A 27,956-nucleotide genomic window follows, 5' to 3' on the forward strand; every position below is an offset into this window, starting at 1 on the left:
TATAGTGATTTGTTACTAAGACTTGGTATTTCTTTAAAGCCCAAACATTGTTATCCTACATAACAATGATGGTAATAGTTTTCTTACTAGTGTTCATACATCTTACCAGAATGTTTATTTCTTGCATTCCAGCAGATTCTTAACCATGTGCCATTTTAACTATTGTCTGACTTTTTAAAATTAATTTCTGTTTTGTATCCCCTATCTATATATATAAAGGCCTAAGTGACCATTGCAACCTAACGGACGACCGAACAGGCTGCATGGGGCAACCAGGCCAGTAGGGGGGTTAGTGAGGGGCGACCAAATGACTGAGCAGCAGACTGCATGGGGCGACCAGGCTGGCAGGGGGTGTCAGTGAGGGGTGACCAAAAGACCAAGCAGCAGGTTGTGTGGGGTGAACAGGCCGGTAGAGGGGTCAGTGAGGGGCGACCAAATGACTGAGAAACAGGCTGCGTGGGGCGACCAGGCCCACAGGGGGGTTAGTGAGGGGCAACCAAACGACCGAGCAGCAGGCTGTGTGGGGCGACCGGGCCAGCAGGGTGGGACAGTGAGGGGCCACCAGACTGGCAGGGGGGGCAGTGAGGGGTGACCAGGCCAGCAGGAGGGGCAGTTGGGGATGACCAGGTTGGCATGTGGGGCAGTTTGGGGCAACCAGGCTGGCGGGTGGGGGGGCAGTTAGGGGCAACCAGGCTGGCGGGGGAGCAGCAGTTGGGGCCGATCAGGCTGGTACGGGGGGCATTTAGGGGTGATCAGGCAGGCAGGCAGGTGAGCAGTTAGGAGCCAGTGGTCCTGGATTGTGAGAGGGAGGTTCGACTGTCAGTTTAGGCCCGCTCCCCAGGATCAGGCCTAAACTGGCAGTTGGACATCCCCCGAGGGGTCCCAGATTGGAGAGGGTGCAGGCTGGACTGAGGGGACACCCCCCCCCCACACACACACGAGTTTCATGCACTGGGCCTCTAGTTATCTATAATAATAAAAGCATAATATGCTAATTAGACCCAGCATCCTTCCGGACGAAGCTGGGGCTGCGTGCGAAGTCTGGATCCCGGGTGCCAGCCAGCGGCCAGAGGGAAGCCAGTGCCAGCACCTGGAGGATGCAAGGCCTACCCTTGCACGAATTTCGTGCATCGGTCCTCTAGTATTTTATAAGCCCTTTGAGGTCAGAGAACCACATATTCTACTTTATATTCCCACAGCACCCTTAGTAGTGAGGCAATGAATAAATAGGTGACTAAATGATGTAATTGAGAGCTATAAGGGGGAAAAAAAAGACCTATAAGAAAAAGTAATGCTTGATTAGTAGAAAATTAAATTTTTGTTTTTCTTCTAGTTTTCTCTACATATATGATGCTATTTTACTTAAAAAGTAAATGGATTTCAGCTCTAAAGGATATTTTAAATGATTTAATAGAATCATAGGTATTATACCTAAAATGTTCATCTGAATCCTACTAAAAATGAATCTTTTAATAGATAAGGCTTTCATCATGTAGTGATATTTTTAAGCTTTACTTATAAGTATTAATTTTTCTGTAACAAAGTGTTAACAGTGATCTGGTTTTCTTTGGACAGTTTGTAATTTTTATAATCATACCAAGGCTAAGGTAACCCCAAAGCAAACACATTAGCTTTAGAGAAAAACTAGAGGCCCGGTGCACGAAATTTATGCACGGGTGGGTCCCCTCAGCCCAGCCTGCACCCTCTCCAGTCCAGGACCCCTGGACCACTGGCTCCTAACTGCTTGCCTGCCTGCCTGCCTGATCGCCTCTAACTGCCACCCCTGCTGGGCTGGTCACCCCCAACTGCCCCCCTTGCTGGCCTGGTTGCCCCCAACTGCTCCCCCTTCTGGCCTAGTCACCCCTCACCCCCCCCCCCGCTGGCCTGTTCGCCCCATGCAGCCTGCTGCTCAGTTGTTTGGTTGCCCCTCACTGACCCCCCTGCCAGCCTGGTCGCCCTACGCAGCGTGTTCGGTCGTCTGTTCGGTTGCGATGGTTGCTCAGGCTTTTATATATATAGACTAGAGGCCCAGTGCACAAAAATTTGTGCACTCGGGGGTAGGGGGTCCCTCAGCCCTGCCTGTGCCCTCTCGCAGTCTGGGACCCCTTGGGGGCAACCACTTGCTGGCTTAGGCCTGCTCCCCAGGGGATTGGGTCAAAGATGGCAATCAGACATCCCTCTGGCAGCCCGGCAGCCCTCAGGGGATGTCCACTCGCCAGCGGGGATCAGACCTAAGCTGCAGTCAGACATCCTTAGTGCTGCTGAGGAGGCAGGAGAGGCTCCCACCACCACTGCTGTACTGGCAGCCATTAGCCTGGCTGGTGGTTGAGCAGAGCTCCCCCTGTGAGAGCGCACTGACCATCAGAGGGCAGCTCCTGCATTGAGCGTCTGCCCCCTGGTGTGGTCAGTGTGTGTCATAGTGATCAGTCATTCCCAGTCCTGCTGTTAGGGTCAGTTTGCATATTACCCTTTTACTATATAGGATAGAGGCCTGGTGCACGGCGGGGGGGGGAGGGGACCGGCTGGTTTGCCCTGAAGGGTGTCCCGGAGCAGGATGGGGGTCCCACTTGGGTGCCTGGCCAGCCTGGATGACGGGCTGATGGCTGTTTGCAGCTGGTCACACCCCTTTCAGGGTGGGGGTCCCCACTGGGGTGCCTGGCCAGTCTGGGTGAGGGGCTGAGGGCCATTTTCAGGCTGGCGGGCAACCGAAGCTCCCAGCCTCTTTTTTTTCTCTTTTTTTTTTAATTCTGGGATTTATTTATCTTCTATAGCTGTCACTGGAGCTGAGGCCCGGCTCCAGCTCTGAGGCCGTGGCTTGCTGAAAGCAGGTATCTGGGTTTGTTTAGCTTCTATAATTGAAACTCTGTTGCCATCACTGGCACTCTAAGCTCTGAGGTCTGGGCTGGCTGAAAGCAGGTATCTGGGGTTTGTTTAGCTTCTATAATTGAAACATTGTTGCTTCCGGAACTCAGAGCTGGACCGTGGCAGGCGGGGAACCTTGGCTTCCTCCATCACTGGAGCAAGCAAGCCTCATGTTTGCTTCAGCTGCGTGGCTGCCGGCTGCCATCTTTGTTGGCAATTAATTTGCATATCCTGCTGATTAGCCAATGGGGAACACAGTGGAGGTATGGTTAATTACCATGTTTGTCTATTAGATAGGATGAGGATTTCAAACTATTCTTTCTTGTGGTGGTTTTTTTGTTCTGTTTTTCTGATTCCTACTTTTTTTTGTTCTTTGCTCATGGTTCCTTCTCTATTGCTTCTCTTCTCTGATTTAGGAAAAAAATCTATGCTAATAAAAGAGTAATATGCTAATTAGACCGGGAGACCTTCTGGACATCCTTCCAGACAAAGCCAGGGGTGTGGCCAGCCTGCAAACCACCCCCAAATGGCCCTCAGCCCCTCGCCCAAGCCAGCCATGCCCCCCAGCAGGGACCCTCACACCGATGGGGGCATGGCCATCCTGCAGATGGCCCTTGTCCAGACTGGCCACACCCCCTTGCGGGTACCCTCACCCCGATGGGGCGTGGCTGGCCTGCAAATGGCCATCAACCCCTCACTCAGGCTGGCCCCACCCCTAGCAGGGACCCTCACCCCGATGGGGGCGTGGCCAGCCTGCAAACTGCCGCAGCGCCTCGCCCAGGCCAGCACCACCCCCAGAGAGGACCCCCCACCCCGATGGGAACTGGCCTGAAAACCGCCCCAGGCCCCTTGCCCAGGCCAGCCCCCAAGGGGACCCCCACCCTGATCCGGGACCCACTTCAGGGCAGACCAACCCGTGCACCAGGCCTCTATACTAATAAAAGGGTAATATGCTTATTAGACCGGATGTCCTTCCAGACAGAGCCATGGTGGCGGGGCCAAGGCAGAGGCAGTTAGGGGTGATCAGGCTGGCAGGGGAGAGCAGTTAGGGGGATCATGCCAGCAGACAGGTGAGCGGTTAGGAGCCAGTGGTCCTGGATTGCGAGAGGGATGTCCCGTATTAGGGAGGGTGTAGGCCGGGCTAAGGGACACCCCCCCCCCTCCTGTGCATGAGTTTCTTGCACTGGGCCTCTAGTATACTTACAAAGGAATTCATCTTAAGAAATAAGAGCTTTGCTTTCACCAGGTGAATTTGCATTTTAATAGAGGTGTTTGGAGAGGGTCTAAAATAAGAGAAGGAAAGGGAGGGAGGGAGGGAGGGAGGGAGGGCAGGAGGGGGGAGGGGAGTGGAGGGGAGGGGAGAGAAGGAGGGAGGGAGGGAGGGAGGGAGGGAGGGAGGGATAGAAAAGAAAGAATTTAAAGCAGTGTGGCACAGTGTCCAGGATCCTCAAATCAGGTCATGCTTTTCAGTAGGTTTGGATCGGTTTCTAGGATGGTATACACACTGCACAAAAAACATACTAGTGGCATTAACTTGTGTTCTGGTATGTTTCTTTTTTTAAAAGCTATTTTTCAGTTGAGCTATAATTCACATGCAATAGAATTCACCTGTTTAAAGTGTACAGTTTGGTATTTTTAGTACATTTGCAAGGCTCTGCAACCATTTTCACTATCTGTAACTCCTAAAACATCTTATCACCTCCTAAAAACCCATACCTATTATTAGCCACTCCTGTTTCCCCCTGCCTCTAGACTCTGGAAACCACTAATCTACTTTCTATTTCCATTAATAATTTGCCTATTCAGAGCATTTCATTAAATGGAATCATGCAATATTTGGTGTTTTGTGTCTGGTTTCTTTTTTTTTTTTGTAATGTTTTTATTGATTTTTAGGGAGAGGGATAGAGAGATAGAAACATTGATGAGAGAGAAACATCATCGATTGGTTGCCTCCTACATGCCCCATACTGGGGAGCGAGCCTGAAACGTGGCCATGTACCCTGATCAGGAATCAAACTATGACCTCTTGGTTCCTGGATTGACACTCAACCACTGAGCCACACAGGCCAGGCTATGTCTGCCTTTTTACCACAGCAAAGTTCATCCATATCATAGCATGTATCTCTATGTTTATCTCTTTTTACAGCTGAATAATCTTCCATTGTATGGATATACATTTTATTTATCTAATCGTTATGGATGAATATTAGATTGTTTCTACTTTTTGGCCTCCATGGTTAATCCTGTTGTGAACAGTAGTTGCTGCAAGTTTTTCTGAAAGCGTGTGTTTTCGATACTCTTGGTTATATACCGAGGAGTGGAATTGATGGTCATGTGGTAATTATGTTTAACTTTTTGGAGGAACTGCCAAACTATTTTCCAAAAGTGACTGTACCAATTTACATTTCCCTCTATAATGTTTGAGGGTTCCAGTTTCTCCACACCCTCCCTGACACTTGTTATTGCATGTCTTTTTCATTATAGCCATTGCTAGCTGGTGTAAAGGTTTATCTCATTGTGGTTTTGATTCATATTTCCCTAATAACTATTGATGTTGAGCATCTTTTCGTGTGCTTATTAGCTATTCCTGTATCTTTGAAGAAATGCCTGTTCACATCTTTTGCCCATTAATTTTATTTGGTTTTTTATTGTTGAGTTTTAAGAGTTTTTTATATATTCAGGATACAAGTCTCTTATCAGATATATAATTTAAAAATATTTTCTCTCATTCTGTGGATTGTTTTTTCCCCTTGCTAGATAGGGTTGATATTCTTTTTTATTTTAATGGGGATGTCTCTGGTATTTCTTCTATTTTCTTGAACATGATGCTAATGGTTGTTTGTTTTTTTTTAACTGAGGAAATATCCTGTTTCTAGTTTACTAAGGTTTTTGTCAAGAATGTTAGATCCTTTTTGGCAGTTTCAAAAAGATTCCTCCACCCCCCCCCCCCCTTCATCTATTTGTGTGATGTACTGTTAATAGATTTTTCTCATGTTTATTCATCTTGGCATTTATTCTCCTTAGTCATGTATGGTATTACTACTACATTTGAGTTTCTCCTCAAATCTAGGATTTTTTTAAAACATTCTTGAATACAAATGGTATATGTGTGTTTATGTTAATTTTGGGGTATTTGATAGGTGCTGATATTCGAATTATGTTGAATTTGTATCATGAATTGGGAACATAATGAGTCCTGAACCTTGTATTAAATTCCATTCCTTGAAATTTTGCAAGTGCTTCGTGTCTTTTAGAGAAATAGTTTATTAACAAACTTTTAAATTTTTTGATATTCTATTTCTTGAGACCGTTTTGTAATTTAAATTTTTTATAGGAAGTCATCAAAATGTAAAATATATTACTACATATTTTAACTTAGTAATTTAAAAAAGCTTTTTGTTTTGTAGTATATGATAGGTAAAGGTCTGTCTAATCCTAAATACAAAAATACTTTTTTATTTGTGCTATTAAATTCCCATTCTGATTTCTACTGGTATGTTTTGTATCATTAGACTTGCTGGGAAACTGTTTATTCTTAATGTTTATATTTGGCTACTCCCCCCAAAAACAGATCCAGCTCTTGAATTCACTCATCATTTTTACTCTTTCACTCTTCTAAATTATTACTTCCTGCTTTTTCCTTTAAATCCCTCCATTGAATGGAGATATTCTGGTGTCTAACAGGCCATTCTGGTGTCTAGCAGCACATCCTCTGGTCACCTGTGATTTTAACTCTAGGTACAAAAACAGTACCATAGAGCTCAGTCACCTCAGGCTGATTTTTCTAGTGAAAGGGAGCCACTGTGATTTCTCTGCTATGGGAGGCTAGCTAGACCAGGAAACAAGCATGGGCTAATAGTGAAGGGAATTTAATGTCCATGGAGCCAATTCCTAATAGTGGGAGACAGGAGCAGATGGATAACAACAGCTCACCTCTCTACCTATAGGCCAGGGGTGGGGAACCTTTTTTCCCCCAAGGACTATTTGGATCGGTATAACATCATTCTCAGGCATACAAAATGATCAGTTTAAAAATTAGCCTGCTATATTTGGTCAGACATTTAATTAACTCACCCTAATGTCTTGCCAGGGCCGGACCAAATGATTTCACAGGCCTTATACAGCCTGCAGGCTGGACGTTCCCCGTCCCTGCTATAGGCAGACAATTCTAAGAGCTCTCCTGTGTTTAAGTAAATGAGTTGTTCTTGGGAATGATTTTGATAATGTACCGTTGCTTATATTGACTTTCCCTCCATCTCTGTCATACTCTTCCTGCTCCCACAGGTCATCTCCTAGACAGAATACCTGTCAGCCTTTGCTTTTGGGAGAGCCCAAACTGAGATAGGTGTCATAACTCTTAGTATTTAAAGAGTTAGTAATATTCAGGACTTGAAAATGGATATCACCCAGGGTATGACTATAGAGAAGAGGGCCAAGATCTATGTTCTCTGTCACTATAATGTGTTAAGTTGGCATAAAGTGGAGCAACTAGCAAAAGAGACTGTTGTCACCAGTGGTGTAGAACGAAATTAGGAGGTATTGTCTTGCTAGCTAAGTGAAGAAAAGGTGTAAAGTACTGGGGAGGGATGCTGCTAATCAAGTAAGAGGTGAACTTAGAATTGTCTATTGGATTTGGCAATATGTAGGCCTTTGATAACCTGGGAAAAACAGTTTCCATTGAGGTGTTAGGAACAAAAGTGTGATTGGAGTGGATTTAAGAATAAAGGCAGTGAGTGTATACTCTATAAACTGTTTGTAATTATGCTGTAACAGGGAACAGAAAAATGGGTTGGTAGCTGGGGAGATGTCTCCAGGAGAGGTCCTTTTTAAGATGGGAGGAGAAATATGCCTACTTGGTATAGCATATTGCTGCACATGTTCAAAATCAGTTGATCCTTGGAGCAGTTTAGAGAACTAGGATTCTCTTTGGTTTATTTGACCATCTGTTCTGTTCCCGTTAAGGCTTCCCAGATCATGCTTAAAGAGTTCAAGGGGGGAAATAAATTACCAAATGTCATTAGCAGAAACTTTTGGAGATTGGGAGTTATTCTGGCATGGAGATGAATACGAGGAAATAAAAATATGGGAAGTTAATTCTGCCACAGAATTGTGTTGTGGGAAAGGGTTTAGAATCCAGTCAAGACTGTATGAGAAAGGTATTTCTACATTTGAAATAATGCCAAGATTTAATTTTCCTACCGCATTAAGCAACATCATTGTGAATGTATGTTTGTGATACATATTGCCACAAATGTTGCCTTGCACAGCTTTTTTGACTGGTTGTTGAACCAGCTATATGTTAGAAATTTACACCCAGACAACCAGTACTCTTCTCTGCATCCTTTCACCTTCCCTCAGTTTGGTTATGAGTTATAGTGAGCTGCTTTCTCTCCTTATTCTCCCTCTAATTCCTCCTTCTGATTATAGGATGACCAAATGTTAGGCTTTCAGAGGTAAGGAAACCAATTAATTCTGTGTGAGATGTTTGCATTTGTAGTCTTATTTCTAACTAGGGGCCCAGTGCACAAATTCATGCAACTTGAAAGGAACTGTGGGCCGTGGGGCTGTGGTGAGCACAGGGGTGGGTCTCAGCCCATCCTCCGCGCCCCCACCTGGCCCCTTCCACTGCGGCCCCGCTCCCCTGGCTGCTGGCAGCCCTGCTCCCGCCGCTGCCACTCCCATGTGCTGACAGCGCCAGCCCTGCTCACACCTGCTGATGGTGTGGAGTGATTGGGGCCAGCGCTATCAGCGGGTGTGAGCGGCGGCTACTGCCCTGATTGCCCCTCGGGATCAGTGTGGGTGGAGAAGCCCTGAGGGGTGATCAGGGTTGCCCGCGGCGGCTCCAGCACCAGCAGCAGGAGCGAGTGGGGCTGGCGCCAGCAGCAGGAGCAAACACCGGGTGGGACCGTGGTCACAGGAGCAAAGAATTTTCAGTAACCACCAGAGGCTCGCCCCAATGACAGTGACCAGTACCCCACCTTGGTCTGGTGCCCCTGCTCACCTGCTCCACCATCCTACCACAGCCGACGCCTGCCATGTTCCACGCTCTGCTGCCTGCTGTCGACGCCCACCCTGTTCCGCGCATGCCCCCTGGTGGTCAGCGCACATCATAGCGACTGGTTGTTTGGTTGTTCTGCCATTTGGTCTATTTGCATATTAGCCTTTTATTACATAGGATCGTGGAATGAAAGATTGTTTTCTGTAAAAATAGGCCCTCTTGTTTTACAAAGTATGTCATTCCTCCTAAACTGCGATGGAGAAGAATTCTGAAGATTTTTCTTCTACCTTGAGCAGTTTTCCTTCATGATAAAGAATCTTGAGTTTTGGGGGTGGGGGAAGGTAGAAGTGGGGGAAGAATCTTGAGTTTTATATCTAACTAGAGGCCTGGTGCACGACATTTGTGTACTGGGGGTGGGGGGGTCTCTCAGTCCAGCTTCTGGCTGAGCGGTACTCCCCCTGTGGGAGTGCACTTACCACCAGGGAGCAGCTCCTGCATTGAGCATCTGCCCCCTGGCAGTCAGTGCGCATCATAGCAACCATTTTGCCGTTCGGTCCATTTGCATATTAGGGTTTTATTATATAGGGTCTTCTAAATCAAAATCTCTAGGTGTGGTAATCTATACTTCTGAAAAATACTGTACATGAATTTTATTCAATTAGTTCCACCATCGCACCCCAGGTTTCTGTTTTCTTCCTCATGAGTAGCTTTTTTATTGGTGAGAGATTTTGCTAGGACTGTGTGAATTGTTGCCTAAATTGCTTTATAAAAAAATTTCAATGGGCTCTTCTCTTTCTTTAACTAGATTATTTCCACCTGCCTACAGATCCATTGCTGTGACTCATTCTACCCTCACTACTGCTCTATTTTTCTAATGTCCTTCATAGCCAAACAGCCTGAGTTGTCTTTATTTATGTCAAGTTATGCTGTTCTTATTTCTTGAGTCCCCTCCAAACATTTTGTTCTCCACCACTCCACAATAAATGAGCTTGTCAAGATAATAACCTTTGCATTACTATACAGTGGTAATTCTCATTAACATACTAGTAGCTGATAACTTCTTCCTTGAAACCATCTTTTTTCTACCTACATTTATTCCCTTGATGCTTTCACCTAATTTTATTGCTTTAAATATCATCTCTAAGCAGATGACTTCCAAATTTATATCCTCAGCTTGGATCTCTTTCCTCCATCTCTGAACACCCATATCCAACTGTTCACTCAGGATCCCACTAAGACAGCTGTCAGGTGTTTTTACACTAATGTTTCAAAGCACAAGCCCCTCTCATCTCTCTTCTCTCCAACATGCTCCTTCCATGGTCTTAGTCCATCTCAGTTTTATTGGCAGTTCCATTCTACCAGGCTATCACATATGTGGGAATATGTAGAATGACAAATTTTTTAAAAATACATTTTACTGATTTTTTACAGAGAGGAAGGGAGAGGGATAGAGAGTTAGAAACATCGATCAGCTGCCTCCTGCACACCCCCTACTGGGGATGTGCCTGCAACCAAGGTACATGCCCTTGACCGGAATCGAACCTGGGACCCTTGAGTCCGCAGGCTGATGCTCTATTCACTGAGCCAAACCGGTTAGGGCTGTAGAATGACAAATTTAGTGTCCATCCTTTGCTTGCTACGTACAAAGGTATTGTTTGTGGCATGTACTATATGTAGAATTTGTGGAGAAGATTAAACAACTCAGTAGCCCTAAACTACTTAGCATAGAGACAAATAGCCTGTTACATTACAGTGACTCTGTAAAACTTCAAAACACATTTACTAATATCACTGAGTTTTCAAGAAAGAGACTATGATATATATGCTTTTTATTAATGGGATTGTTTTGGGTTTCAGATTATCTCACGTTGGAATATATGTTGATTATAGGTATAGAAAATTTAGCAATGGTTTAAGCAAATAAAAATTTAGTTATCTTACAAACTAAGAAATCCAGAATTAGATAGTAGTTAGCATTGCTTCAGCTAATTTTAACAGCAATGCTATTAGAGACCCCACAGCTGGTTTTGTGCTTCTACACTGTCAGCCTTATTGATTTGGTGTTAATTCTCTTGCTTGCTGACTTTTATGGTTCTAGGATGATTGCTGAGTAGTAGACATTACATTCACATCTAGTCCTGGATATGGACAGCACATTAAAAATTTTTTTTTAGAATCAACCCTCCTCATTCCACCCCCAAAGCAGATTTCTGAGTATATGTCATTGGTTTTAACTGTTACCCATTCATTGCCTTTCCAGCCTTAGAAAGCTTAAAAGTGGGTATTTACTGGGGTCTTTACCAGCCTGAGAGAAGAAAAATTCTGGAAAGGAGAAATAGAATCTGATAAGCAATTAATAGCTTCTGCCACATAAAACTAATAAAAAACTACTCAATTTCTATATAATTGGTGATTAGCGTTTATTTGCTTGTAAAAACTTGATCATTTCTCAGTAAGTTCAGATAAATGGGATTTTAATGGTAGATTGAGAGATATTTGTTATTTGATATAGAGCAGGGCTCTAGATAGCATACAAATGAATTAAGAATAATCCAATGACTGACTGAGAAGTTAGCCATTTATTTAGAATTTAGCAAGTTTGCATGTATCAGTTTACACTGGTGAATTTTTGAGAATTTTAATTTACATTTTGAGGTAAATAAGAAATTAGAAGAGATGTTTCTTAGAGTCATAAAAATCTAATTTTTGTGTTAATTTTGTTTGTTTTCATAGAATGTTGGCTCAGTTAAGAAACAGCAGGGAGATAAATTCAGCCAAGTGGTAAGTGGCTTTAATTTTTGTTGTTGCAAAGTATTTTGGGGGGAGAAAAAGAAAGTGTTTTGGCTTATTATTATGCCTTTTTTTCTTGGCTCGCTCCTCTTTCTCCATTTGATTAGAAAATTTTTTCATCTACCGTGTTGTCTGACTTATGAAGTGACTCTTGCTTGTCACAACACTAAAATTCTAATTAGTAGTCTCCATGTTGATCTCTTCCTGTTCAGACTAAGTGAGGCTTTCTCCCTTTGGTTTGCTTTCTTACAATATTGTGTAAGGGAGGATTTCTTTGGGTGTTGTCACTCACTTATGTCCTTCTCTCCCTTCAATAATTGAAGTTCCCTCATTTTCAATCAGCAGTGTTTAGTCTGCTGAATTGGGTCCATTTTTGTATTGGCTCAAGGCCTACTGTATTTAATCTGAAGTCTAAACTGTTCTCTTCATAGCCTCTGTTCACAGAAAGTTTTCATTTGAGATATAAACTCTTTTTGTAGCTTCCTAGAGCTATGCATCTAATTCCTTTTCTGAGTTAATTGTCTCTTCTGACCTCTGCAGTTTCTGAACATATGTCTGCGCATGATCTATTCATGATTTCCAATATAGAAAAATGTTGGAAGTTGTTTTACGTTCGTTAACTATTACTTTGAGGGGGAACAAATAGTGGTAGACTGAGACTTGACTTGGGGTGGTGAACACACAATACAGTGTACAGATGATGTATTGTAGACTTATACACCTGAAACCTGTATAATTTTGTTAACCAGTGTCACCCCAATAAATGCAATAAAAAAACCAATTACTCTGCCCTATAAATTGCCATATATCTCAAGTGACCTACACAGATAATATCTAAAACAACTTCTTAAAATCACATATATCCTATCTAATAAAAGAGAAACATGGCAATTAGCGTACGACCACTACCCTTCCCATTGGCTAATCAGGGCGATATGCAAATTAACTGCCAGCCAAGATGGCGGCCGGCAGCCAGGCAGCTTGAAACTAACATGAGGCTTGCTTGCTTCACTGACGGAGGACTCCAACGTTCCCCGCCTGCCTTGTCGGCCTCTGAGCCTGCAGTTTGAAACATTGTAACAAATATAGAAGCTAAACAAAACCCCAGAAACCTGCTTTCAGCAAGCTGGGATCTCAGAGCTGGAGTTATACATTGTTTCGATTATAGAACCTAAACAAACCAGATACCTGCTTTCAGCAGCGGAGGCCTAAGAGCTGGAGCCTCAGAGCTAAAGCTGGCCCAGAATAAAAAGAAAAAGAAAAAAGGAGCAGTTGGGAGCTTCTGTCACCCGCCAGCCTGAAAACAGCCCTCAGCCCCTCACCCAGGCTGGCCAGGCACCCCAGTGGGGACCCCCACCCTGAAGGGTGTGTGACCAGCTGCAAACAGCCATCATCCCCTCACCCAGGCTGGCTAGGCACCCCAGTGGGGATCCCCACCCTGGTCCAGGACACCCTTCAGGGCAAACCAGCCAACCCACCCATGCACCAGGCCTCTATGCTATATAGTAAAAGGGTAATATGCCTCCCGGCAACGGGATCAGTGTGACAGGGGGCAGCGCCCAAGACCCCTGATCACCCTTTGGCTCTGTGTGTGACAGGGGGCAGGGCCACAACCTCCCTATCGGCCCTGCTCTGTGTGTGACAGGGTGCGGCACCCCAACCCCCCCCCCCACCCCTCGGGCCCTGCTCTGTGTGTGACAGGGTAGAGCCATAACCTCCCCATTGGCCCTGCCCTGAGTGTGACAGGGTGCGGCACCCCAACCCCCTGATCCGCCCTGCTCTGTGTGTGACAGGGGGTGGTGCCCCAACTCCCCTATCGGCCCTACTCTGTGAGTGACAGGGGGAGCTCCCCAACCCCCTGATCGGCCCTGCTCTGTGCGTGACAGGGTATGGAGCCCCAACCCCCCAATCGGCCCTACCCTGAGCGTGACTGAGGGTGGCATCGCAACCTCCTGATCAGCCCTGCTCTGTGCATGACAGGGGCAGCGCCCCAACTCCCCAATCGGCCCTGCTCTGAGCCTGACCAGGGGCTGCACCTACGGATTGGGCCTGCCCTCTGCCACCCAGGAGCAGGCCTAAGCCAGCAGGTCGTTATCTCCCGAGGGGTCCCAGACTGCGAGAGGGCACAGGCCGGGCTGAGGGACCCCCTCTTCCCCCCGAGTGCACAAATTTTTGTGCACCGGGCCTCTAGTTTAATAATAACATCCCATGTCCTTTATTCTCAGAAATTATACTCACAAATCTGTTATGATTTCTGGAAAATGGACTTTTAGGCCATATCTTTCCAATTCTTGGCTACTATCATATTATGTAAATATAAGCAAAGTAGTTATAATATGATGAACCAGAATAATAGAGACATCTCACCGTAGTTGTTCCATAGAAATTTAGTGATAGAAATGTTCTGTATCTTCTCTTATTCAGTATAATAGCCATAGCCACATATGGCTACTGAGCATTTAAAATGTGCTTAGTGCAACCAAGAAACTAGATTTTAAATTGTATTTGGTTTAACTTGAATTTTAAGATTAAAATGCCACATGGTCTAGTGGTTACCATATTGGGCAGAGATGAGATGCTTTTCCATTGTTTTTACCCCCTGATTCATTATCAGTTAGTCTTAGCATCTCTTGAACAAAACATTTTGTTTTTATTTTTTGGAATCTTTTTAATCTTAAAAACACATAAGTACAAACTATATTCCCCTTTCGCAATTAAATTTTTACTAGATCAATAAAATTGCTTATTCTTAATCAGTAACCCTCTTCATATAAACATGTATTGTTAATAAGCATTCAGTAAACTTTACTGAATATTTGTTGACAAGATTTTTATTACTGTTTTTATTCAGTATAATTGACATTATATTAATTTCAGGTGTACAACGTGAATGATTTGATATTTTGTATATATTGCCAAATGATCACCACAATAAAGTTAACATCCATCATCACACATAGTTACAAATTCTTTTTCTTGCAGTGAGAACTTTTAAGATCTATTCTCTTAGCAACTTTTAAATATACAGTACAGTATTATTAATTATTGTCATGATCCCCATGAGACAAAGATTTTATAGAAACATTTGATGTTTGATATCATAGTAGAAGGGAAGAAAAAATTTTCCTTAATGGTCTCTGAGTCCCTGGCTGCATCTGAAAATTAAACTAACAAAGACAGATTAACAGGAGAAAAGCATACACATTTATTTAATACTAGAGGCCGGATGCATGAAATTGGTACAAGGGGCTTGGCCCTCGCAACCTCGGCTGCCTCGGCCCTTCCAGCCCCGGCTTCGTCCAGAAGGTATTCTATTGTGTATTTTTTTTAAGAGAGAGAGAAATGGGGAGTGGAGAGAGAGAGGGAGAAAGAGAGACAGACAGACATGGGTTTGTTGTTCCACTTATTTATGCATTCATTGGTTGCTTCTTGTATGTGCCCTGACCAGACATCGAACCCGAAACCTTGGAATATTGGGATGATGCTGTAACCCAGTGGTTCTCAACCTTCCTAATGCCGCGACCCTTTAATACAGTTCTTCATGTTGTGCTGACCCCCAACCATAAAATTATTTTCGTTGCTACTTCTTAACTGTAATTTTGCTACTGTTATGAATCGTAATGTAAATACCTGATATGCAGGATGTATTTTCATTGTTCGCGACTCACAGGTTGAGAACCACTGCAACCAATTGAGCTATGTGGCCAGGGCCAGAAGTGCTTGAATTTAATTTGAAATGTAATATATATAAATTGTATAGTACGGCAATGTTAAATGCACTTCATTGCGTGTAGGTGAGGTATTTATCTGTGATACATAAATTGTGATAAATGCATAACTTGTTTTGAAAAATTGTTTTAATATGTATGTTTTTTCCTTTTACTTATTTTGTTAATATGTATGTTTTAACTAAATTTATTGTTTGAATATTGCAGTGTCTAAAAATGACTACAAAACGAAGTTTGTTTGTGCGGTTGGTACCCTGCCGATGCTTACGAGGGGAAGAGGAGACTGTCACTACTCTTGATTATTCTCATTGCAGTTTGGAACAGGTTCCCAAAGAGATATTTACTTTTGAAAAAACTTTGGAGGAGCTCTATTTAGATGCTAATCAGATTGAAGAGCTTCCAAAGGTATGTTAATACTGTCTTTAAAGGATTGCCTTGTTACTTTTATACCTAGAAATATGATATTCCCAATGTTGCCTTAATGCTGCAGATGTATAAGGTATACCCTAAAAATATATGCACACAGTAATTATAAAGGCAGTGTTTTCAAAATTGAGCTCTCAGCTGTTGAAGTATGTATACGTTTTTTTTGGGACACCCTGTATTTGTGTGCACTGTTTCCACTTTTTTTGGTTCAATTTTATCTTAGGGTATGCCCCACTATCGTATCTAATAAAAGAGAAACATGGTAATTGGCATACGACCGCTACCCTTCCCATTGGCTAATCAGGGAGATATGCAAATTAACTGCCAGCCAAGATGGCGGCCGGCAGCCAGGCAGCTTGAAACTAACATGAGGCTTGCTTGCTTCAGTGACGGAGGACTCCAACGTTCCCCGCCTGCCGCTGCAGGCCTCTGAGCTGAAACTCTAAGCAACTATGTAACAAATATAGAAGCTAAACAAAACCCCAGAAACCTGCTTTAGTCCGCCGGGCTTCAGCCAGCAGGATCGCAACATTGTAAGCAAAGGCCAGAAACCTACTTTCAGCAGCGGAGGCCTAAGAGCTGGAGCCAAGCCTCAAAGATAAAGCTGGCCCAGAATAAAAGAAAAAGAAAAAAAGCGGTTGGGAGCTTCAGTCACCCCCAGCCTGAAAACAGCCCTCAGCCCCTCACCCAGACTGGCCAGGCACCCCAGTGAGGACCCCCACCCTGAAGGGTGTGTGACCAGCTGCAAACAGCCATCATCCCCTCACCCAGGCTGGCCAGGCACCCCAGTGGGGACCCCCACCCTGAAGGATGTGTGACCAGCTGCAAACAGCTATCATCCCCTCACCCAGGCTGGCCAGGCACCCCAGTGGGGACCCCCACCCTGATCCAGTACACCCTTCAGGGCAAACCAGCCAGCACCCACCCTTGTACCAGGCCTCTACCCTATATAGTAAAAGGGTAATATGCCTCCCAGCACCGGGATCAGTGGAGCCGCGAGGCCTACCGGCACCGGAATCAACGTGACGGGGCAGCGCCCAACCCCCTGATCGCCCTGTGGCTCTGTGTGTGACAGGGGGTGGGGCCACAACCTCCCTATCGGCCCTGCTCTGTTTGTGACAGGGGAAGGCGCCCCAACCCCCTGATCAGCCCTGCTCTGTGCCTGATGGGGGGAGCTCCCCAACCCCCTGATCGCCTTGCGGCTCTGTGTGTGACGGTGCAGCGCCCCAGCCCCCTGATCAACCCTGCTCTGTGTGTGACGGGGTGCGGCACCCCAACGCGCCCCCCCCCCCCCACGGGCCCTGCTCTGCTTTTGACGGGGTAGAGCCATAATCTCCCCATCGGCCCTGCCCTGAATGTGAGAGTGGTGGCGCCCCAACCCCCTGATCAGCCCTGCTCTGTGGCTGATAGAGGGTGGCGCCCCAACCCCCTGATTGGCCCTCCTCTTTGCGTGACAGGGTACGGAGCCCCAACCCCCCTGATGGACCCTGCTCTGTGAGTGACGGGGGGTGGCGCCGCAACCTCCCCATCGACCCTGCCTTGAGTGTGCCGGGACGGTGCCCCAACCCCCCAATCGGCCCTACCCTGAGCGTGACTGAGGGTGGCATCACAAACTCCGGATCGCCCTGCTCTGTGCATGACAGGGGCGGGGCCCCAACTCCCCAATCGGCCCTGCTCTGAGCCTGACTAGGGGCTGCACCTAGGGATTGGGCCTGCCCTCTGCCACCTGGGAGTAGGCCTAAGCCAGCAAGGCGTTATCTCCCAAGGGGTCCCAGACTGTGAGAGGGCACAGGCCAGGCTGAGGGACCCCCTCTTCCCTCCAAGTGCACAAATTTTTGTGCACTGGGCCTCTAGTATATATATATATATATATATATTCCTCAGCCAAGGACAGCCTTAGAGAGAGGAAGGGAGAGGTAGATAGGTAGCTAGATGATGGATGGATGGATCAATGGATGGATGGATGGACAGACAGACAGACAGATGTATGTATGTGAGAGAGAAACACTGATCACTTGCCTTCCGTTTGCTCCCAAATTAGGGATCAAACTTGCAACTTAGATATGTGCCCTGACCAGGAATCAAACCAGCAACCTTTTGATGCACCGGATGATACTCAACCAACTAAGCCAGTCCAGCCAGGCTCAACTATTTTTAAAATAGAATTTTTAACCTCTGTCTCTTCATGTTAACTGCTTGAGTAGTTGTGTAAATAACTTAACATTTTGTATTTAATTCCAGTTTTGTTATAGCCACTAAGGTAGATAATAAGACTACACAATTTCTGCAGCCAATAGATTTAACTAGACAAAGAATTGAAATTAATTTTCTTTTTCTAGTTTTATAGAACATTGATCCTATATTATTATCATTGGGGATAAATTGGCGTTTTTTGTTTATTACATTCTAATTCAGTTGTTAAACAGCTTCTTAGAGGTAGCATTGTGTTTACCTCATTTCAGTTTGTTTGGAAAGGTTTTGGAGGACTTAATATTTCTGAAATGTAGAAACAACTAGAAGGAAAAAGTTGGATTGTTGCCATGAAACATCTCATCTACTTGATCAAAATTTTTTGTGACTACTTTTTCCCTTAAATCTTAATCCCTCTTTACTTCTCTACTCAATTTCTTCTTTTTTAAATGGAAAAGCTGCAGTAGCTTTAATTTAATTGTTAGAACCATTTACCACCCAAACAGCAGTATTTTTCTAATTGTGGGTAGACACATGAATGGCTTACAAGTCAATTTAATACGTGTGCCTTTCCAAATAATAAGCTATGATTTTGACTGGCAAATTTAGAAAATAAAAACATAGCACACCCAGTTAAACAATTTTCAGATAAATAATAAATAATTTTTCAGTATAAGTGTGTCTTATGCAATATAGAGGACATACTTTTACTAAAAAGTTATTCCTGAAATCCTAATTTAATCAGGCATTCTGTATTTTATCAGCAATGCTAACTTTAATGGAATAGAAAATAGAGTGTGTTGTATATATCCATTGTTACATGAAAAATTTGTTTTAGATTTGTGTGTCTGTGTTTATACCTACTAGATGGCAATTTTGAAAAAGGCTAATATTTCAGTGGCCATTAGTAAACAAATTTTAAAATCCAGTGCCGTTCTAGGTTGTCTTATAAAGAAATCCATATATGGCTATGGATAAAATATTAAAGGTTGTGGGTTGCCCAGCTGGTGTGGCTCAGTGGTTGAGCGTCAACCCATGAACCAGGCAATTGGGTTCCAGTCAGGGCACATGGGAGGGTTGCCGGCTCAATTCCCAGTGTGGGGTGTGCAGGAGTTAGCTGATGGATTATTTTCTCTCATCATTGATGTTTCTCTCTCTCCCTCTTCCTTACTCTCTAAAATCAGTAAAACATATTTTTTAAAAAAGGTTGTGGGTTGCATGTTTATCAATTATTTCCCTATGTGTGATCAAGTGCTATGCAATGTACTTTTTCCATGTTGTTCTTCATCAAATAATTATCTTTCTTAGCTAGTTCTCCTAGAGAATGTGGAAGACTAAGATTAGTTTCTTTCTCTATTCACCACCAGTGGGGTATCAATCTAGGGATTGTTGAAAAGAGAGAGGCTTGTTATGATAGTGCAAATAACTGAATAACTTAAACATAACCATTTTTCATTTTTGAAAGCATGCCCTTCTTAAATAGGGTTTATTCATAATGCCATTCTGACAATAGTTTTTTTTGTTTGTTTTTCTAAAAGACTTTACTTTGTTATAAAAGTTTTAGAGTCACATCAATATTAACAGGAAGATATACAGATTTCCCATGTACCTACTCTATCCTCACACATGCCTCCACCATTATCAACATCTCCCACTAAAATGGTACATTTGTTACAATTGAGGAGTCTACTTTGAAAAATCGTAATCACCTAAAGTCCATAGTTTACATTAGGTTTCACTCTTAATGTTAAACATTTTGTGGGTTTGGACAAATGTATAATGAATGACATGTATATTATGATGGTGTCATACAGAGTATTTGCACTGCCCTAAAAATCTTCTGTGCGCCATACAGGATTTTTTTTTTTTTTTTGTATGGAACTTAGAAGTGGCCCACTTACCTATTGCTGTTGGTAAATATATTTTTAGGTCACATTTAATTATTGTGACTTAAGCATAACAATATATTTGCTCCCATACTTATTTTGTCCTCCCATACCAGAATTCTATATTTTGAGTAAATTTAAGTCGATTGTACTTACTTTAATTTATGTAAACTTTCATTTTGGAATAAGGGTGCTTGAAATACAAGCCCCAAAATTTACAATATTTTATGGCCACTTATTTTTTACTACCTCTATAGAGAATACAACCATGTACTTATTCTCACTTAGTGCATTTGCTCAATGAGGATATAAATCATTCTGAGTAGGTTGATTGTGTTCAGATTCATAAGAGCATAAAACAGTGATATCTTTCTTGGTATTTGTGTAGGTATAACTGATTCACTTATAATAATACTGATTATTTGTATAAAGGTTAATAAATGAAAAATTAAAGAAACTTAAGAAATGATCAAAGTCCTTTCTTCCCTTGTTTTAATAGCAACTTTTTAACTGTCAATCTCTACACAAACTGAGTTTGCCAGACAATGATTTAACAACATTACCAGCATCTATTGCAAATCTCATTAATCTCAGGGAACTGGATGTCAGCAAGAATGGTAAGATTCCCTGCCCCCCCCCCCCCCAGGTTTTTGTACTTGGGAGCATGTTATATTAAGATTTCTGTTGTGTTTTAACAAATAAAAATATAAAATTAAAAAGTCATTATAATGTATTACTTTAGTTTTCTTTCTTTTTTTTCTTTTTCTTTTTTTGGGTTTTTTTTTTTTTTTTTAATATATTTTATTGATTTTTTACAGAGAGGAAGGGAGAGAGACAGAGAGTTAGAAATATCGATGAGAGAGAAACATCGACTAGCTGCCTCCTGCACATCTCCCACTGGGGATGTGCCCGCAACCCAGGCACATGCCCCTGACCGGAACCGAACCCGGGACCCTTCAGTCCACAGGCCGACGCTCTATCCACTGAGCCAAACCGGGTTCGGCTACTTTAGTTTTCTTATATATGAAATTTATATAGTTGACCTATGAGAGCTTAAAGCAAGGTAGAGAATAAGTATAAAAAATATGAGCCCAGCCAGCATGGCTCAGTGGTTGAACATTGACCTATGAACCAGGAGGCACATGCCCGGGTTGTGGGCTTGATTCCCAGTGGTGAGTGTGCAGGAGGCAGCCAATCAGTGATTCTTTTCATCATTGATGTTTCTATCTCTCTCTGACTCTCCCTTCCTCTCTAAAATCAATAAAATACATTTTTTAAAAAGTATAAAAAAATTAAAATGTCCTTTAATTTAAATGCTGGGATACATGTATGTGCATATTCATATATCCTTAAAGTTATATATTTATTTATATACATTTCCCTGTTGTTGTAATGATGAGAAACTAGTAACTGTGTCTATTGTTGATAACACAGTTAACATATATCCATAAGAATGGAGGTCATGTAGCTCCATCATTACTGACATGAAAGATTTAGTGTAAAGGAAAATAATTGTGCAACATTATATATGAATTGAACATGAACAAATCATTTAATTTTTTGAGAGACCACTCTGTACCAAATACTTTATTAGGAGCTGGAAATGCAATTAATGATGAGATATAAAAAAGACATGGTCACTGTTCTCCTGGGATGTATAGTCATCTTTAGTTTAGTATACATTGAAGAGAGTGGAAGATATATTCCAAAATGTTAAGTGCTTACCTTGGAGTGAGAGAAAAGTAGACACTTGCAAATTTTAGAATGAGCATGTATTTATTTTATAATTTATGAAAAAAAGGAAAAGTAACAAGGATCAGTTCTAAATGCTCTGCTCAAAGATAGAAGACTTCAATGAACACTTAATACTCAGTCATCCTATATAATAAAAGGCTAATATGCAAATCGACCTAACAGCAGAACAACCAGTTGCTATGATGAGCACTGACCACCAGGGGGGAAAAGCTCAACACAGGAGCTGCCCCCTGGTGGTCAGTGCGCTCCCACAGGGGGAGTGCAGCTCAGCCAGAAGCTGGGCTCATGGCTGGCTAGTGCAGCGGCAGTGGTGGGAGCCTCTCCTGCCTCTGCAGCAGCACTAAGGACCCCTCGGGGGGTGTCCAACTGCTGGACATCTCCTGAGGGGTCTCGGACTGTGAGAGGGTGCAGGCCTGTTGAAGGACCCCTCCTCCCACCATTGCACGAATGTCATGCACTGGGCCTCTAGTATTTAAGTAATTCTTTATAGCAACTGGAGAAAATTTTGACAAACAAGCCTCAAAAAGTTAGTGCAGTAGTACCAGAGGACACCTAGCAATTGTATTCTATAGCCCTTTGTCTTGATGATATGAGTATCCAGCAGTTATTCTATATGTCAGTTTTCCTAAATTTCAGGTCTTATTATGAAAACCACTTTAGGAGAGATTAAAAGTCTTCCTGTTTTCAGAATTAACAGTTAATTTTGGCAAATGAATTAATCATTATGTCTACCCATCTCCATTAAAAAGCAAAAGTTACTTTAAAATAAATATATAAATTTATTACATGTCTTCATTTACTAAATCCTAATTATCTTAATTGTTTAATATCAAACAATGAAATTGTGTATTTCATAGGAAAATGGTTAAATTAACACTTCCTCTATAAGGATTTAGAATATGTTTATATTCATTGTAGGTTTAGGTTCAGGTTACAGTGATTAGTACCCTATTGCGTTTCAGTTGTCAATAACCAATACGTTTTAGTTGTAAGGCTAACTCAGTTGACCCTTGAACAATGTGGGGGTTGTGGGGCCTAGGGGCCACGACCAACCTTACAGTCAAAAATGTGTGTATAAGTTAAGTGGCCCTATGCATATGGGGATTCCGAGCCACAGATTGAAAACAACATACTTTTTAAAAACCTTTTTTATGATTTATTGGTTTATTTTTCATGTCTAATTTTTATTTTGGAATGTGAAGTTACTTTCAATTAAAGCATAGTTGACATACAATATCATATTAATTTCAGGTGTATAACAGTGAGATTTCACATTTACACACCTTATAAAGTGATCACCACAAAAAGTTCACTATTCGTCTGTTACCGTACAAAGTTAAGATGTTATTGACTGTATTCCCTATGTTGTACTTTACATCCCCATGACTTACTTATGTTATAACTCTAAGTTTGTCCTCTTAATCCCCTTCACCTTTTCACCCATACTGCCATCACCCAACCCTCTAGCAACTGTCAGTTTTTCTGTATCTATGAGTCTGTTTGTTTTGCTTGTTCATTTGTGTATTCTTTTAGATTCCTCATACAAGTGAAATAATACAGAATTTGTCTTTCTCTGATTTATTTAACTTAGCTTTATACCCTCTAGGTCTATCCATGTTGTCGCAAATGGCAAGATTTCATTCTTTTTCATGATTGAGTATTATTTCTTTGTACATGAATATGTATGTGTATGTACAAATGTTGTGTACACACACACATCCACTTCTTTATCCATTCATCTATTGATGAACACCTAGGTTGCTTCCATATCTTGGCTATTGTAAGTAATGCTGCAGTGAACATAAGGGTGCATATATCTTTTCAAATTAGTGTTTTGTTTTCTTCAGATAAGCACCTAGAAGTAGAAGTGCTGAATCTTCCTTTGTCTATTGTTATAGCCTTTGTTTTCAAGTCTATTTGTCTGATTTAATATTGCTATTCAGCTTCTTTTTTTTGTTTCTTTTTTGTTGTTGTTTCCATTTTCATGACATCTTTTTCCATCCTTTTACTTTCAGTCTTTATGTGTCTTTCAGTCTGGAGTATCATGTAGGCAGCATGTGTAAGAGCCTTGTTTCTTTTTTTATCCTTACAGTCACCCCACGTTTTTTCAATGGGATACTTGGTCAGTTTACACTTAAAGTAATTATTTTAACCTTTTTAAAATGAATCATTTAACTTTTCAGTTAAATTTTTTCTATTATAGTGTTTTAAAATTTTAATATAATTATTTGATTGAATTCATTTATGATATCCTTCTTTTTCTTTAAAGATTTGTTTAGCAATAAAAAAGAATGAAATCTTGCCATTTGCAACAATGTGGATGGACCTTGAAGATATGCTAAGTGAAATAAGTCAGACACAGAAAGACAAATACCATGTAAACTAACTTATATGTGGAATCTTAAAAACAAAACAAAACACAAAACAAATGCATAAACAAAACAAAAACAGACCCATAGATATAGAGAAAAGCTGATGGTTGCCAAGCGGGAGGAGCTGGTGGGATGGGAATTTTAAAAAAAGAGTGCTCAGAGGAGCCTGACTAAAATTTGATCAAGGAGAGAGTTTTTATTGCTAGTTTTCTGGGTTAGAGTGGCACTATCGATGATTCAGGAGAGATAAGAAGGAAAAATATAAAATAAAAATAAAGTTAGTTATTTGTATTGAAAGTGCCTTTATTCCCTGTAAAACAGAATTAGGAGGCAGGTTCCTAGGATAGTCCTAAAAGCCAAAGGGAGCTTTGTAGTATACAGTGGAAGGAAGCTATTATGGACTCATTTTTCTTTTCATTCAGATGACATTTACTAAATAATTCTCTGTCTCTACTCCATGTATTTAAATCAGGGGTCCTTAAACTTTTTAAACAGGGGGCCAGTTCACTGTCCCTCAGACCGTTGGAGGGCCGGACTATAGTTTAAAAAAAAAACTATGAACAAATTCCTATGCACACTGCACATATCTTATTTTGAAGTAAAAAAACAAAACAGGAACAAATACAATATTTGTATTTGCATGTGGCCTGCGGGCCGTAGTTTGAGGACCCCTGATTTAAAGGAGTGATTATCAATTAGCATTCATGTACACAAATTAATAGAAAGTCCCTACCCAGCTTGAAAGAAAATGAGTCTAATTGTGGAGCCCTGTAATAATCACAAGCTCTATAGCATGGTAAATAGATAAGTGGAACAGGGAATTAGAATAATACGTAACACTTCAAATGGTGAACACACAATACAATATGCAGATGATGTATTATAGAATTGTATCCCTGAAACCTATATCATTTTATTAACCAGTGTAACCCCAATGAATTCAATTAAAGTATTTTAAAAATTAAAACTGAATAAAGAGAAGAGATTTAAACTTAAAAAAAAAAGAATATACAACAGGAAGCAGTACCCCAGAATATTCTAAAACTAGCAATATCAAGAAAGGTTTAGAAGCATAGGAGGAATTACTGAATTGGACTATCGTTCAGGTACAATGTTTTCCCGGCTTCTAGAATACTGGCACATAGTAGGTGGTCAAGAAATAATTGCTAATGAAAAAATGGTAAACACAAGGAGGGCTCTATGCAAAATTAGTTAGAGATAGAATAGTATAGCCCAATATAAATAATAAACCAGCACATAACAAATGCTACTGTATTCCAAGTATTATCATAGTAAAAGAAAAAAGTTAGTAAATGAAAGTATTATTCATCAGATTTTGAAATTATTTAAATTTTTAGGATTCAGATGACCACTGATTTAGAGGTGGATGAGAGTTTCACCTTATGTCTGAGTGAGAAAATTGAATTACCCCTAAATTTTTTCTGTATTATAACATCTAATCATGTTAAATCTTTAAATAAGATGTTGTAATGTTATATCTAAGCTCCTGTGTTTTTTCATTTTAGGTGTTCGTATCAGTTCAATCTAATAATATTCTAGTATATTTCAATATGCTGGATACTGTTTTCATATTAATTAGCTGTATGCCCTGCTTGGAAGAAGGCAGGAAACATTGTGGCATACTTGATCTGTGTTTCCACAAGCTGAATTTATTTAAAAGCAATTGTTTTAAGATCTTTGCTTTTAGATTTTCTTAGTTTCTAATCTTTTGCATAGTCCAGTATTTTTCAACTGGCCAGATAGTGTGGTTTAGTGATTAAAACACTTTTCTAGGAATAAGACTTGGACTCTAATCATTGCTTCTCAGTTTATTGTTTCCATTATATTGGGGAAGTAATCTAATTCTCAGTCTATATATATTATATTATCAATATTACCATTTCCCTGCCTGCCTCATGAGACTGCTAACCACATTTTGGACCAGTCTGTGTATAGGAAGTATATAAATTCAAGGTAATATTATTCATCATTATTTCTTACAGAATTCATTTTTATTATCTTTTGCATTTTATGATTAAACTGGAGTGTTAATTTATGAGTCTTACTAGTAATTTGCTTTTCCCTTTTGTCTCTATAAAGTTTTGGTTTATTGTTACCATTTTAAAGCAATAAAAAGTTTGCCAAGCTGCTATCCCAAGCCCTTGCAAATAGCAGTTGGTGTTAAAGCAATTATCTGTTGCATTCAAATGGCCTACCTTCTTGAGAAGACTAATGAGAATGATGATTAAAACATATCAAAGTGGTAGATGGAGAAAGCTTGTGGGGAGGGGAAATAAAAGAACTGAACACTTTGTAGTTATTAATTCTTCCTGTATGGGCACACTGAATAAAAAGCCAACAATTATAAGGCAGAGAAACTAGAAAGAATAGCTTAGATAAGCGATTTTAAAATTGTTTGCCACAAGAATTTTTAAAATGAGCAATACCTGACTAGTCAAGAGCACTGACCTCTTTTCCCTTGGATGTCAAATAAAAAAATGACAACAGCCAACACAACAATAGCCACCTGGTGTGAGTGAATCAAAATTATACCTATTTTTTTGTCATATCAGCAAAAAACAACATTTTTGTGTGTGCTACAGAATTTTAGTAATTAGTTCATGTGTGCTATAAGTTGATAAAAGTTGAAAATCATGCTTAAATCTTTCTGTTATGGGAATTTACCTGGAACTTAAAAATTGTTTAGACTGGTTTCATGTAATAGATTCTTTTAATTTGATCATTAATTATTTGTTCATTTTTTAGGAATACAAGAGTTTCCAGAAAATATAAAAAATTGTAAAGTTTTAACAATTGTGGAGGCCAGTGTAAACCCTATTTCCAAGTAAGTTCTTCTCTGTTGAATTATAAGTTACTTTTTAAAATTACTATCAAAATATGAATAGTAGTTGAATATACAACTATGAAATAGTAATAGGATATTACTTTCTATATTGAAATGAACTTTTAGTATTAATCTTAAATCTGTAAAAAATTTGTTTTAAATTAAAATGGAATCTTTTAAGTAATCTTTCTAGTCCCATATTTTGCAAAGGTAAATTTGACATCCAAACAGATAATGCAAGTGTTTTGCTCCAGGTTTTACAGATAGTTAACGTCCGAAATGCGACTAGAATTCAGGTCTCCTCGCTCATTGTTGCTGGCACAAGATGAGAACGGCTTCACCTGCAAATCAAATGTGTGGCACACTCAGACTTTTGAAAGTAGTAAGCTGAAAGGTCAAGGAGGGAAAAACAACAAAAAATGGAAAAATCCTATACCAGAGGTCATATATATTCTTTGGTAATATATATACATATAATGGCTAAACACAGAACACTTTCCTGGTGCCAGCGCTGTTAAATTTTATAAAAATGGAGTGGTGAAGCAAAAGAGGAGAAGAGTGAAATGAAACATGTGCTAGGATTGCTAAGTTGAAAGTTGAAACCAGCTTTCACATAGTATAGTAATGTACTTAATGAGTGTTTCTAAAAATACCATTTCTTTACTTACTGTGGAAGATGGAGGAATGTGACCTAGGAGAGAAGGAAGATGAGTCAAAGACTGATGAGTCTACTGCAAGAAAGTTTTGTACTTGATAAAATCCAGGACAAACATCTAAAGATTGTTTTATCCTCATCTGAAAATACTGCTCTAGCATCAAGTTCTAGATCTGTGATTTCTTTTGTAAGTCAGAGGGAATACAAGTTAAAGCTAATACTTATAGGTTCTTATAGGGCTTTAAAATGTCATGGAGCTTTTTATATTATTTCTTTTTTGTGCTTTTTATAAAATTATAGAATATTTGATTATTTGGGGACTTAATGTTGAAACTGAAAATAATCTAAACCAGTAGTTCTCCAATGGGGATAATTTTTCCCTAAAGATTTATTTGGTAAATTCTGGAGACATTTTGGGTTTTCAGAGCCTGTGGTACTGGGCGGTGCCA

At 41.1% G+C, this 27,956-nt stretch overlaps 1 protein-coding gene across 21 annotated transcripts in view; it reads left to right on the forward strand.

Moving 5' to 3' along the window:
- Window positions 1-27,956, forward strand: part of ERBIN (erbb2 interacting protein) — a 126,768-nt gene that overhangs the window by 32,875 nt on the left and 65,937 nt on the right. For 19 of the 21 annotated variants that reach the window (XM_036309240.1, XM_036309245.1, XM_036309252.1 and 16 more), the window contains exons 2-5: window positions 11,594-11,641; window positions 15,586-15,783; window positions 20,380-20,497; window positions 26,774-26,852. In XM_036309240.1, coding sequence (XP_036165133.1) covers window positions 15,595-15,783; window positions 20,380-20,497; window positions 26,774-26,852 — 386 coding nt within the window. In that variant the 5' untranslated portion in view covers window positions 11,594-11,641; window positions 15,586-15,594. Of the gene's footprint in view, window positions 1-11,593; window positions 11,642-15,585; window positions 15,784-20,379; window positions 20,498-26,773; window positions 26,853-27,528; window positions 27,695-27,956 lie in introns of those variants that run through there. The other 2 variants (XM_036309242.1, XM_036309261.1) reach the window with 2 other exon arrangements.

This window comes from Myotis myotis, unplaced genomic scaffold, assembly GCF_014108235.1.
Source record: "Myotis myotis isolate mMyoMyo1 unplaced genomic scaffold, mMyoMyo1.p scaffold_m19_p_5, whole genome shotgun sequence".
NCBI lineage: Eukaryota > Metazoa > Chordata > Mammalia > Chiroptera > Vespertilionidae > Myotis > Myotis myotis.